At 48.1% G+C, this 13,216-nt stretch overlaps 1 protein-coding gene across 4 annotated transcripts in view; it reads left to right on the top strand.

Moving 5' to 3' along the window:
- FLNA (filamin A) overlaps positions 1 to 13,216 on the top strand; it is an 82,305-nt gene that overhangs the window by 49,263 nt on the left and 19,826 nt on the right. The window contains exons 27-32 of one of the 4 annotated variants that reach the window (XM_077921119.1): positions 72 to 195; positions 1,957 to 2,113; positions 2,974 to 3,163; positions 3,423 to 3,446; positions 7,286 to 7,533; positions 11,653 to 11,760. In XM_077921119.1, the coding sequence (XP_077777245.1) occupies positions 72 to 195; positions 1,957 to 2,113; positions 2,974 to 3,163; positions 3,423 to 3,446; positions 7,286 to 7,533; positions 11,653 to 11,760 (851 nt within the window). The remainder of the gene's footprint in view (positions 1 to 71; positions 196 to 1,956; positions 2,114 to 2,973; positions 3,164 to 3,422; positions 3,447 to 7,285; positions 7,534 to 11,652; positions 11,761 to 13,216) is intronic. The other 3 variants (XM_077921121.1, XM_077921120.1, XM_077921122.1) reach the window with 3 other exon arrangements.

A 13,216-nucleotide genomic window follows, 5' to 3' on the forward strand; every position in this document is an offset into this window, starting at 1 on the left:
TCGGCTTGACTAGACCAGTAGTGCCTTCCTGGGGCTTGGCCCTTCTCTCACCTGTTGAACTCTTCCTGCAGGAGTGGTGGAGCCTGTAGATGTGGTGGACAATGCTGACGGGACTCAGACCGCGAGCTACGTGCCAAGCCGGGAAGGCCCATACAGCATTGCTGTGCACTATGGAGATGAGGAGGTGCCCCGCAGGTATGGGTTGTGGGTTGGCCGCTGTAGGCCAGAGGGAAGACAGTGAGACTCAGAAGCCTCCTTAGGACAGAAGCTTGGTACACTGACATTCATAAGGAAGCTTCTAGCCCCTCTGAGCCAAGGCAGAGACTCTAATAGCAATGGCTGCTTTTTGATGTTTCCAAAGCTTCAGATGATTTCACCATTTACTGGAAATCCAGATACAGATAGGTAGCCGTGTTGGTCTGCCATAGTCAAAACAAAAAAAATTCCTTTCAGTAGCACCTTCATGCACACGAAAGCTCATACCAAGAACTAACTTACCGTATTTTTCTCTCTATTACACGCAGATTTTTTCTCCTAAAAAGGAAGGGGAAATGTCTGTGCGTGTTATGGAGCGAATGTGGGGGGGGGGTCCCTGGAGCCGATTAGGGGAGCGCAGGAACAAAAATCAGCAAAAATCAATCGTGCGTTGTGTAGGAGAGGGAAACCTGAAAAGAGGAAGTGGTTGCTTTCCTGCATTCTGCCTCAGGGTCTTACTGCCCACTCGCTTGTGTTTCATTGCTGTGTTTGCTCAAACGGAACAAAGAGCAGGCAAATCCCCTCCCCTCCAGGCAAGCAGAGGGGAAAGCAGAGGTCTTTCCTTCTAATTCCTCTCCGTGCTCCTCGCAGGCAGCCAGAAAACATGCAGGAGGAGAGAGAAAGCTGGCTTCGGTTTGTGGAAACTTGCCTTTCTTTCCTCCCTCCCGTAAAATCCCTTTCCTGCTTTCTTAGCCAGCTGCTTCTCTGCACACCGCTCTCTTGTCCCTTCTGTGTTTTTCCTTCACTCCCCACTTAAAATGTAGTTACAAAGCATGGATCCACATGGATCCTCAGGATCTTTGCATTGGGCCACCCCAAATTCACCATCAGATCACATAGCAGCCTGCCCCCCAAAAATCACACACCCACTGTTGCCTGGGGCTGCAATGGTGCAAAAATGTGGTTAAAAAGCATGGATCCACATGGATCCTCAGGATCTTTGCATTGAGCTACCCCAAATTCACCATCAGATCACATGTCTGTGGCCACAGCATGAAGCACAAAAATGATACATCCACTGTTTCATTCAGAATTTTTTTCCTTCTTTTCCTCCTCTAAAAACGATGTGCGTGTTATGGTCAGGTGCGTGTTATAGAGCGAAAAATACGGTAGTTGGTCTTTAAGGTGCTACTGGAAGGAATTTTTTTTGTTTTGGAAATCCAGAGTTTTTGTAAACCCAGTACTTGAGAATCTGAGGCTTGGGGACTTACCTCTCAGGATAATGTTTTTAAAGTTTCATTGAACACATTGGGCAAGTTGTTTGAGAGAGGGCCTCTGCAAATCTATTAAAGACACCCATGTAATCAGTGTTGGAAGCAAAACCTTATGCCACAGATCTTTTTGTCTCTTGCTGTCGACTGGCAAATTGTGTTAGAGCAAAAATTGTCACAAGACTTGAAAGCTTTTCCTGGAACACTGAGCCCAGTGTACAATGTCTTACACTTACCAGTTGTTTCTGCTGAACGTGCTGTCCTGTCAGTGGGAACTTCTCATTGGTAGAGGATTCCATCAGGCTGCAGTGGCCTCAGATTGGTATATAATGCCTTTATTTTGTGTAAGAGAAAGATGAGTGACCCTTAATGATCCTGTGGGGGAACACCTGTGCACCCTGGAATTGAGGGATGGGGGTGTGGCCATTTCTGTCAGTTGCCTAACATTAACAGAGGCACTTCTCTCCCTCCCTCTTTTATATGCTCACAGTCCATTCAAGGTTAAGGTTCTTCCCACACATGATGCCAGCAAGGTAAAGGCTAGTGGCCCAGGGCTGAACACAACAGGTGTGCCAGCCAGCCTGCCTGTGGAGTTCACAATTGATGCCAAGGATGCTGGAGAGGGCTTGCTGGCCGTCCAGATCACCGTAAGTGGAACAATGTCTGAAGGGGAGATGATTGCAGGTTGGGGGTTGATGTGAGAAGGCCTTCAGGGCAGAGGGGTCGGTTCCACGGTAGATACTTGGGGGAGAAATCAATGGGAGATGATGTGGAAAAGACTGGGACAAGTCTGAAGGTTCACATAAGCTGCAGTCAGGTGGACTGTGAGCTCCTTCATTCAGTCACGTGGTGGCACTGCCTTGTGGCAACATCCTCACTGATTTCTATAAGCCCTATGGTCACATAGCCATACTTGCTGTCTTGTACTGGGGGGGTGGGAGCTTTGATAACATTTCCAAATGGCAGAAAACGCTGCCTTGTTCATTGTCCAGAGCTTTCTGCCCTTGACTCAGGCTACCCTTCTCATCCTATACTTAGAAGGGCCACCGACTCTGCACTTGGTGAGAGTCTCTTGACTCCTGAGTATCCCACTGCAGCAAGGCAGTAGATTTCAGTACTCCTTTTGAACCAGAGGTCTATAGTGGTGGCAAGCCTTAAGCTGAGCTTGCATCTAAAGCATAACAAGGGTGTTGTGTAGGTCACTGACCAATTTCACAACTCCTCCTTGGTAATCCCAGTTTATTCATGCCTTGCTCAGCCCCCCACCCCTTTTAGACATAAAATGTCCTTTCAGTGCTTTCCTATGTAACAGCAAGAAATGCTGCCTTCTTGTGCCATACAGGGTTCTAGTGGGTTTTCACTCATACAAATTCCTGTCAGATTCTCATGACCATAACAACTTTGGGGCAGGGACCTAGATTTAGAATGGCTGCTGCAGTTGCCGCCTCTTAACTTGAAATGCTTGCCTTCCTTCTAACCCCCCCTTCCTGGGCTGTGCCATGGCCAGGATCCTGAGGGCAAGCCCAAGAAAGCCACCATCCGTGACAACCAAGATGGCACCTACACTGTGTCGTATGTCCCAGACATGACCGGCCGGTACACTATCCTCATCAAGTATGGTGGGGATGAGATCCCCTACTCGCCGTACCGCATCCGGGCCCTGCCCACTGGTGACGCCAGCAAGTGCACCGTCACAGGTGAGCGCTCCTCCCAGGTGAGGGTCTTGTGGGGGGTGAGGGCTGCTGGAGGGTGGGGCGAGCCACGCTAAAATAATGCCACGCCCTCCCACCACATCGACTGCTTTTTGCCGGGCACATCCGGCCACACCGCTCACCCACCGTGGGGAGGGAAATGCCACATTGCCTATGTTCTCCTGTGTTTTATTTTAATTGTGCACTGTTCCGTGTGATTCTTGTCTCACTCTGATTACCCTTGCTCTTTGCCCTTTCACCTCAGTGTCGATTGGAGGTCATGGGCTAGGTAAGCAGCTTGCTGATGGCTTCCTTCCTACCCCCACCCCAAGTATGCCCGCCTGCCTGCCTGCTCTTGCTGCTTCCTTTTCCGCTGCATGGTCTCACACTGGCATTGGGCTCCACCTCTGCCCCAGGTCAGAGAGGAGAGGGCAGCCAGGCTTCCCTGCCCAAAGGGCTGGTTGGAATATTCCATCTGGAAGGGACCTCTTGTTCTCAAAGCAGGTCTCTGCTGAAAACTGGGTCAGTTGCTAATATAGAACTTCACAGAACCTGGATAAAAGCTGCCATTTCCCTGGTTAGGCTATAAAAGAAGCATATGTATTCCTTGGTCTGTTAAAACCTTGCCAGGACCAAAATGATCAGGCGGGCGCTTAAAGTGCAGTGCCACTGATTGGTCAGTTAAAGCTTCTAGTTCAGGGATTGCGGGGGGGGGGGGAGGCTGTGGCACTTGCAGTGGTGCACCTCCTCCCAGACATAGCCAGCATGGCCCAGTGGTCAGGGATGATGAGAATTGTAGTCCCTATATCTGAAGGGACACAGCCCTGCTTTAGTTGTTGTTTGTTTTGGGCTTTTTAAAAAATTATCTCCTCTGCGCTTACTGCTAAACAAGAACTGTTTTCAGTAGCTCCCTTTGATACCTGTTCCACTTTCAGCAAACATGTGATGAGTTTGAATGACAGGACTTGTGCCAGCATAAGGGAATGCCAGCTTCACAAGTAGCGCACGTGAAGGCAGTTGGGGCCCGTACTTTGTCTTAACCCATTATGGACTACTGAACTCAGTAGTGGCTCTTCAGGGTCCCAGGCAGAGGCCTTTTGCTAGAGAAGCTGTTCCTTGAAGCAAAGGTGCCAGGGGTCAAAACAGGGTCCTTCCTTTCTTACCCATTTTTCAGTTTTTTACTTGCAGAGATGAGCCACTAGTTTGCCCCTGCTGGAACATATTCACGTTTTGCTTCTTCCAGCAGGATAGGATTGCTGTGAACTAAGCCTCTGCTTCAGAGGCAGAAAAGAGGCAACTTTTGGGGAGCGGGAGGGAGAGCTGGAAGCCTTGCATTTTCTCCAACCCTAGCCATTGATAGGAAGCAAGGAGGTGGATCTGAATGTTAGTGGTGGGTTGGGTTATGGCTGTCATGGTACATTTCCCCCTTCCACCCCCTTCTCTCCACCCTCCCTGCCTCCCCAAATAGTCCTCTCCTACCCTTTGCCTCCCTCTCCATCTTCCATCTCCTGCTGTGCTTGCCTAATGAGGGGCATGAGCTTGTGAATCAGGAAATGGATCAGGTACATGCATGTTTCTTAACTCTGGGGAAGGCTTCTGTCTACAGGCAGGCATGTTGCAAGCATTGCGGTGGCTCAGGTGGCCACCTAGGTTTGTGGGAGTCCTGTTGACGTTGTCTTGGCTTTCCACAAGAAGTGTGCTTCAGGGGTCTGCATCAGGCACGTGAACGGATTTTGTTTGCCACATTTCTATACTGTCAAATAGCTTGAAAACTCTGAGCAGTTCACAAGAATAAGAGGCTAAAACTGTAACACATAAAAATCTAAAACAACTACAGAATAAAGTATTATTATTATTATTATTATTATTATTATTATTATTATTATTATTCCCTGCCCTCCCCAGCCAAGACCGGGCTCAGGGCGGCTAACACCAAGTATAAAACAATTGATTAAAATACAACATTAAAATGCAGCCTCATTTCAGTAGAAACTCAAATCAAAAACTTTTTGGGGGATGAAAATGTCATCAAACCAAAGCAAAAGCAACAGAGCAGCAGCACTTCATTTAAATGCCAAGGCCCTGGGAGCATTGAAATGTCTTTTCCTACCATCCAAAAGATCAGGGCAGGTGCCAGGCGAGTCTTTTTGGAGAGGGCATTCTGCAGCCTAGGTGCCCCCACTGGAAAGGTCATCGGGGTGAATTCCTGGCAGCATCTTCAGACTAGGGAAACTGATAAGTGGTTGCCATCTTCAGGGAAGCTAGGTTCCCCACCCCAAGTGTAAGGGGAAAATAACACCTCATGGTCTTCCTAAGTAGATTAAAGGAGTCATAAGCTGCAGATAAGAGCCCAAGACTACAGTGAAGAAACATCATTATTTATTCAGTTTACATACTGTCCTTTATTAATGACACATTACAGAACATCAGTGATAAAAACATAATAAAAAGCATACTGGCAGACAGCCTAATAATAAAATAGTCATCATAATAACAGTCTTTCCCCTCCACATTTTTCCAGGCTGTGGGCCATAGCCGTAAGCCTGGGTAAAGAGGAATGATTTTGCCTGGTGCCTAAACATGTACTATCTCATCTCTCCCCCCCCCCCCCCTCACTTGCATCCTCCGTGCAGCTTGACAGGCAAACTGGTAGTCCTCGGCTTGTCTTTGCTATCCAGAGGGCTTAGGAGTCAAATTTGGCTGGACATAAATCCAAACATTTCCCCTTCCCAGCACTCATTCCCCAAAACACTCTCTCATAACCAGCACTAGGGGCCCAGTTTTTATTACTGTGTGTGTAGCTCTGATCATGATTTGCCATTTTACAATAGGAACCCTAAGCCAACAATAGAAATCTCGATTCAGCTTGAACTTGATGTGATGGGGAGAACCCAACCATGATATTTACAGCAGCTTCTCTGTTTGTTAACAGTGTTGTTGCTTTTGGAAATCTCTTTAAGCCAGAGCCCTCTCTGTAAGAAGGATTAACCCATTGTGGTGCCTTCCAGATCTTGTTGGGCAAACTCCCATTGGCTCCAGTTTCTGTGGCCATTGGTCAGGTAGGATGGGAGCTCGAGGGCACCATGTTGGCTGCCTCAGGTTAACCCTTTAAGCTAGTTTGAAAGTCTGTGGCTCAAAATCTCCTCTTGTGCTTTGATTGCATAGGGTTCGTTCTTCAGTGAGAACAAGCATTTCCTTGGCATTGGCCAACCCCTAGTCACCCAAAGCTGTAACATCCCTTGCTTTATGAACAACCAATGCTTCTGCTGCTGGGGTCCAATCATGGCTTTAGTTGCCTTAACTCCATCTTGCTTTAGTCCTTTTTAAAAAATGTGATGTTATCTGACTGTTTCCTTGGGGGCTTGGTGTCAGATGGCAAGAGTTGGGTCTGATCCAGCTCCCAGCCTCCTGTGCAAGCTGGAAGGGTTTTTTAACCCCCACCTCAACACAATTGGCATGGGGGGCTCTGACAGCCTCTCTTCTGCACCTCAACCACCTCTCCCTTGCATGAGCACATGTGGAAATGGGAGTGAGCCACTGAGGTGCATTGGAGAAGAGTCTCTGGTAGATAGTGGTGGGTGGGTGGGTGGGTAACTCTTGGCTGCGTTCTAAACATTCTCCTGCTGAAAACTTAACTGCTGACCAGGCTTTGGTATTGCCTGGAACAGCCATCATTTTGAGCAAATTGTGGTGCCTGCAAATGCAGCCTCTCATGTGAATGCAGGTGTTCCTGGAAAGAGCTTGCGTGGGGTCCACCAGCAAGTGTGACCTGGCCCTAGTGTTCCAGCCTGTGTTTTCTTACTTGCAAAGTTTCCTTTCTTTCTCTGTCATCCATTGTAAAAGCCTTTGGCTTTATACAATAAAATTGACCACTTGTACCTGCAACTGAATGGGTGAATATAGTCCATTGGTAAGTTGCTCTGTTTTGACCTACAATGGCTTAATTCATCTGTGCAATATTGGTCCCCCCACAATTTGGTCAACCTGCCCTCTGTCTCAAAGTCCCCATGAGGCCATGTCAGCTGGTATAAGAGGCTGGGAGCTTAGGGAGACCCATGGTGCATGATGGGAAGGAGTTGGGAATTGGACTCAAGTTCTCCATTCCTCACTGGCTTTCCCTTCTGCCAGGAGCCGGCATTGGGCCCACCATCCAAATTGGTGAGGAGACGGTGATCACGGTGGATGCCAAGGCTGCCGGGAAGGGCAAGGTGACTTGCACAGTATGCACTCCTGATGGCACAGAGGTGGACGTGGATGTGGTGGAAAATGAGGACGGCACCTTTGACATCTTCTACACGGCGCCCCAGCCAGGCAAATATGTCATCTGTGTGCGCTTCGGAGGAGAGCACATTCCCAACAGTCCTTTCCAGGTTACGGTGAGTCTTGGGGTGACCAGGGGGCAGTATGTGGCCAGAGGTGTCTGGCTCAGCAAAGGGCTTAATGCCTAATGTGATTGTGGCTAGCACGGTGCTGATGTTGGAAGGCTCATACATGTGTGCAAGGTCAAGTCTTGTCCTGCAGTAGTTCTGCCTCCTTTAAATGAGTGATAATGGAACTTCCTGCCATATTGACTTAGAAGCCCAGAACTGCGGTGGTGAGATGATTTTACCTGAAAGAGCGGGGGCCGTATTAGCAAAGGAGCTCGGTCTTTGTTTCGGATACTTGTGTGTCTGTCCCAAAACTTGTGACATGTTAGATGGAACAGTCCTCCTGGCACTGAGTTCAGATCTAAGCCCTGGGCTACATCTGAGCTGGTTAACACGAATGTACATACATACATACATACATGGGAAGTGGGAGGTGAGTCCCCTTCTCAAAAAAAAGCTCATGTGCATTCTAGATCTGAGAATTATACATTCTGGGCTCTGCTTGTTTGCTCTAGGGTTGCATGTTCTCAATGGCAAAAATCCAAAATCCTGCAGAAAGGAGGCTCTGTTCAGACTAATTGGGGTTGTTGGTTTTTTTTAGAAGAAATTGCATCCATGATCAGATTAGAAATATAGTGGTTGTTCCCCCTGTGCCCCCAAAACAGAGGGTGTCATAAGAGCACAGGCAGAGGGAGAAGTTCTGTGCAGTGGAGCATAGCATACAGAATGCTCCCAGCTGTCTTATACAAAAGCTGCTGAAAACTCCACCTCAACCTCAGATTTTGCCACATTGCAGTCTTGGGGGCTAGGCACATTATTTTAAACAGATCATTGGTATGTCCAGTTTTATAACCTGCTGCTTTTTGAGGGGTGGGGGGATGGTAACTTTTGGGTAGGACTTGCTCTGTCTCTTGCCTTTAGGCACTCTTTGCAGGAGCAGACGCCTCAGTTTGCTTAGGAATAATCAAGTGGGCAGCCCCCTGCTCACGCCTGTGGAGGATACATGCGCATTGGGTGGCAGAAAAAGCTGTGCTGCCCTGATGTATAGATTGTTGGTTTATCTTATTTCATAAAATTTATACACCCCTTGATGGTAAAAACAATCTATATTTGCTCCCTCTGCTCTTATTTGCGTGGTGAGGAGATCAAGTAAAAGGGATCATTACTCAGAAGTAGCAGAATTCTCATCTGCAGGCATTTTTTGAAGGCTTGTCCATGTACACTCCCTGCCTGTGGTATAGTACTGCAGCATAGGGGCCATTTCTGGGGGGACCTGGGTGCCAAGGCACCCACAAAATTTTCACTGGGTGGCTGGGCGGGCACCCAAACGCAGCACAGGCATGACATTTCATGGTGCGCTGAGGCACAATGGGGCTCGTTGCAGCCGCAGGAGGGCCCGTTGGGCCCCATCAGCCCCCTCAGGCCGTGTGATGACATGCGTGTAACGCGCTGGGCACCCACAATGCGGGGTGGAACCTGGTGTAAGTGTACAGCAGCATGTGATTTTAGCGTACCCCTCCATCTAATGATCTTTTTCTGTACTACCACTTTTGAAAAAAATAGGGTTCCTTGAAATGGTGCAAATTCTACTGACAGAGGGCTTATCCACACTTACTTTTTCCTCCAGGCATAAGCGTGCTTAAAAACTCTTATGTCAAAGTGTTTTTCTCTCTCCTTGCCCTGGAGCTTTCTCCACAAAAACCCACTCTTTAGTGCTCAATCAGAGCAAAGGTCGATTTGGGTTTCCTGCGGATTGCCGTTTGCTCCAGTTGAGCTTTAAAGCAGTGGCAGACCTTGGGGTCCCAAATTTCAGCGTCACCCTGTGCAACACCAAAATTTGGCGCACTCCCCACCTCTTGCCTCTTTCATTCTGGGTAATAGTTGTGCTCCCAAGGCTCCATGCCCAGGGCAGCCAAATTGGTCGGGCTCCCCTAAACCTGCCTCTGTTTAAAGAGTGGGTTTCCGTGGGGAAAAGTCGTGAGCAAAAAGAAGGTGCTTGGACACCACGCCTAGAAAAAGTGGAGGGAAAGTAAGTGTGGATAAGCCCTTATTCTGCACAATTTGTTTATCTGGAGCCCAGCGTCAAATCTGTTACATTCAAATTGCATCGATGTGAAAGATAAAAAAATGTGTTTTGTGGTTTTTTTTATAAAAAAAGTGAGCTAGGAACTTGCACACAAATGTTACATGCACACACACACAAAATTTGTCCTGCTGTAACATGTGACTCATTGGTTGGCTTTTGTAGACCCAGCCTTCCTGTTGAATGCATTACTCACTCTTTCCAGGTTCCAATGCAAAAGGAACCCTCTGGCTCAGTCACAGAAAGCGGAGGAAGGGAGGAAGCGGTTGGGAAGGGACAGTGTCCCTTTTTTCTTTATGGGTATTGTCTTGTGTGTGTTAGAAACAAGCAAGCAAATGTCCCTCCGCCAGGGAAGTTTTGACTCAGTGGAAAGCATTTTTGAACCTGATTTCTTCCTCTTCCTCTCTTACCCCACCTCATAGCCAAGAAACTGGAGTCTCTCCACTTGAGCACAGATTTCTTGCACAACTGAACTTCTGCTTTAACTCTGTTAAAAGCATCACCAGCAACAAAAACCCGTTAATATTTTTCTTCTCCACCTCCATTTCATCCTTAACATTTTTATAGCACTTGCAGTCAGTGCTGGGCATCTTCACTTGGAAATTTACTGAGTTCAATAGACCTAGCTGAGTCCCAGAAAAAATTGCCTAGGATCTCAACCAGGACTGGCCCTGAACATTTTTCTCCCTGAGGCTCTGAGTGTGTGTTGTGTGTTCTTTTCCCCTAGTTCTGCTGTTAATTCAGTACTACATCACAGTAGTAGCTTATACCCATGAATTACAGAATTTCAGAGTTGGAAGGGACCCCAAGGGTTATCTAGTCCAACCCCTGCAGTGCAGGATCAAGGTTCCCCATCCAATTGGAAACCATACTGGACCCTGCTTAGCTTTGCAAATATGCTAGCACCTACCTTATTACCCAGATTTTTCTTGAGTTCTCCTGCCCCGCCCCACCCCATACAAAGTGTCTCTGCAGAATAAAATAAGTCCTGTCTATCTTAACTCTTCTAGTCATTTATTTGCATCCACTTCATGCAGGCTTCTTAAAATGGCACAATCCCTCCCTAGGGAATAGAATGGCGATGATAGAAAATCCAGATCATAATTCATTCCGCAGGGTATTCTCCCCACACACACCTCCAGCTCTATCCCTGGGAGCTATAAGGTGTGTGTGACCATCCCATAAAATAGCCAGAAGACTTTTTAGCATTGCAGTTTCCCGTGCTTTTTGTGTGCAAAAGGAGAAACCCCATTCTCAGCCCACAGGCCACATTTTGGGGCTGTCTCTCTGCTCTAGACATAAATTGGCACCACGTTGCAACATGTGCGTTTCAGGCAATGAGATCATTATTTTGCGTTGGCAAACAGAATTGGTTTCCTTGTGCAGGCCTGGTCATACAATACTTCAGCTACATGCAAACTTGAAATACTTTGCACCAGAGTGTGTGGCTTCTATGATTGTGGACATTATTTTTGGGTGGTGGCTCACAGGGGCGCTGTCACCCCCCATCACCTTTTTCCTGGTGTACCTGGGTTATAGCACAGTTAGACTTTCTGAATGTCTAAGCTTAGGTTTCCTTTGAAAAGCAAGTTCCTAGCTCCATTGATTGTTTACTACTTTGGGTGAGGGGTGTGTGTGTGGATGCCAGATTCAAGCCCTTTCTGAAGCAAATAATTCTCAAAACAATCATAGGTGCCCTATATTGCCATATTGCTGTGGGAGATACGTGTGGGATACTATCCTCTGGCAAAGAGCTAGTATCTGAGAGAAGATTGGATTGTTTTGTGCAATAATGACCGAGCACGGAAGGTTTTTTCTTTTAATTTTTTTTTTTACTGTTTTTGCAAAGGGGCTGGGCTTGTCCCAGGGAGATGATGGTTATGGGATGAGATGATGGCAGCATGCTTGCCAGAAAGGGCCACTGGGCTGTTTCCCCTGTTCCTGTGGTTTTAAGTTCTGAAATGGAAGCACGGCAGGGTTGCCCTGGCCCTGAGCCGGCCTCTCCACTGGTCCGTTCTAACACTCTTGCCCCATTCCCGCCACAGGCCCTGGATGGTGAGCGCACGACCCCCCAGCAGATGGCCCAGCCGATGCGGGCCCCACCCTACGCATATCCACCTGGTGCACAGCAGCCCTGGGGACCGGCAGTAACAGTTCAGTTTCTTGGAGGAAAAGCTAGCCCAGGGCATTCTGGGTGGGGGGAGTACCCCATGGAATTCAGCCACCTCTGCTTCGCGCTGTTTGCCACTGCTTGGGAGGGGGGAGCTGGTTTTCTGCTTGAGGTCGCAAGATCAAAGGTTCCCTGCTCCTTTAAACAAAAACATCTGGTGGCAGGGTTAGATTATGAACCCACATCTGGAAACTGCAGATGGGTTAGAACGTGCGCCAAGAAATGGAAACCCACTCCCAGGAAAGGCTCCAGCCCCTGCCTTTGCCCTGAGAGTTGTTGAAACTGATGTTCAAATTATTGTTATTTTCCATTTTTGGTGATTCTTGGTGGAAACAGAATAATCTAACCCAGGGTTTCCCAAACTTGGATCTCCAGCTGTTTTTGGATCACAATTCTCATGATCCCTGAGAACTGGTCCGGCTAGCTAAGGGTGATGGAAGTTGTAGTCCAACAACAGCTGGAGACCCATGTTTGGGAAACCCAGATCTATCTAACCCAAATGATCTCTTCTGCCAGAGCTCCTGAGGAGCACCTGCTAGTTGGGTTTCCTTCCCAGGAGGAGGAGGAGCAGCAGCAGCAGCAGCAGCAGCAGCAGCAGCAACCTCCTTTTCTCTGGAATTTCTGAGGCCTTCTGCACACAAAGCAGGTTGCCTGTCCCTGAGCTACAGGTCTCTCTCCTTGGCATTACAGGCAAGCTGTGAATCTGTTTGTGCTTGCAGCCGAACTAGACACAGTGCCATTCACAAAACTTGCAGTTGTTTGTTTATTTCCAAAGTGAAGAGTAAGCAAGGGGGGGGCCACCAACCCAGACCAAAACTACGGTGGGGGCAAAGGGCTAATGGTCCCATGTCCCCTGGGTCTAGGATCTGGAGGAAGCCTCATCAGGAGGAGATGGCCTAGAGGACATTCCTTCATTGAGTGGGAAAGTCACTAACTTTCAAGGCCACCTTTTCTGAGGCAGCAACTTTTTTTTTTTTTTTAACTGAGCCAGGAGACAATTCACCATTTCCACAAACTTTGTGATCTTGGGCTTACAATCCTTGGAAATAGCTGCCTTTTATTGAGCAGCTGTGAGTCTCACACACACACACACACACACAGTGTCCAACGCTAAAGTCGTCGTGTCAACTAGGAAGAGAATCAGAGCAGAATCAATGCAGTTTGAAACTCTGCTTCCTTTGCTTGTGCAGAAAGCTTTTGTGGGGTGGGGCAGTGGCTCTGCTCCTGCAAGTGCCCCGCAAGAACCCAAGCAGTGGGCTTTGTGGCTCTTTTGGGTGGTCTGCCTGATGCCCTGTGCAGACTCTTCATCGCTTCTCTCTCTTGCCCCCAACTTTGCTTTGATGCTAACGCAGGTGGGCTGCTTTCAGAAGCAACTTTATGGGCACCTCTTCTCCCCCACCCTTGCTTGGCCTCTCCCACACCTGAATTCCAAGGGGGGA

Source organism: Podarcis muralis, chromosome 17, assembly GCF_964188315.1.
Source record: "Podarcis muralis chromosome 17, rPodMur119.hap1.1, whole genome shotgun sequence".
NCBI classification, from domain to species: Eukaryota; Metazoa; Chordata; class Lepidosauria; order Squamata; family Lacertidae; genus Podarcis; species Podarcis muralis.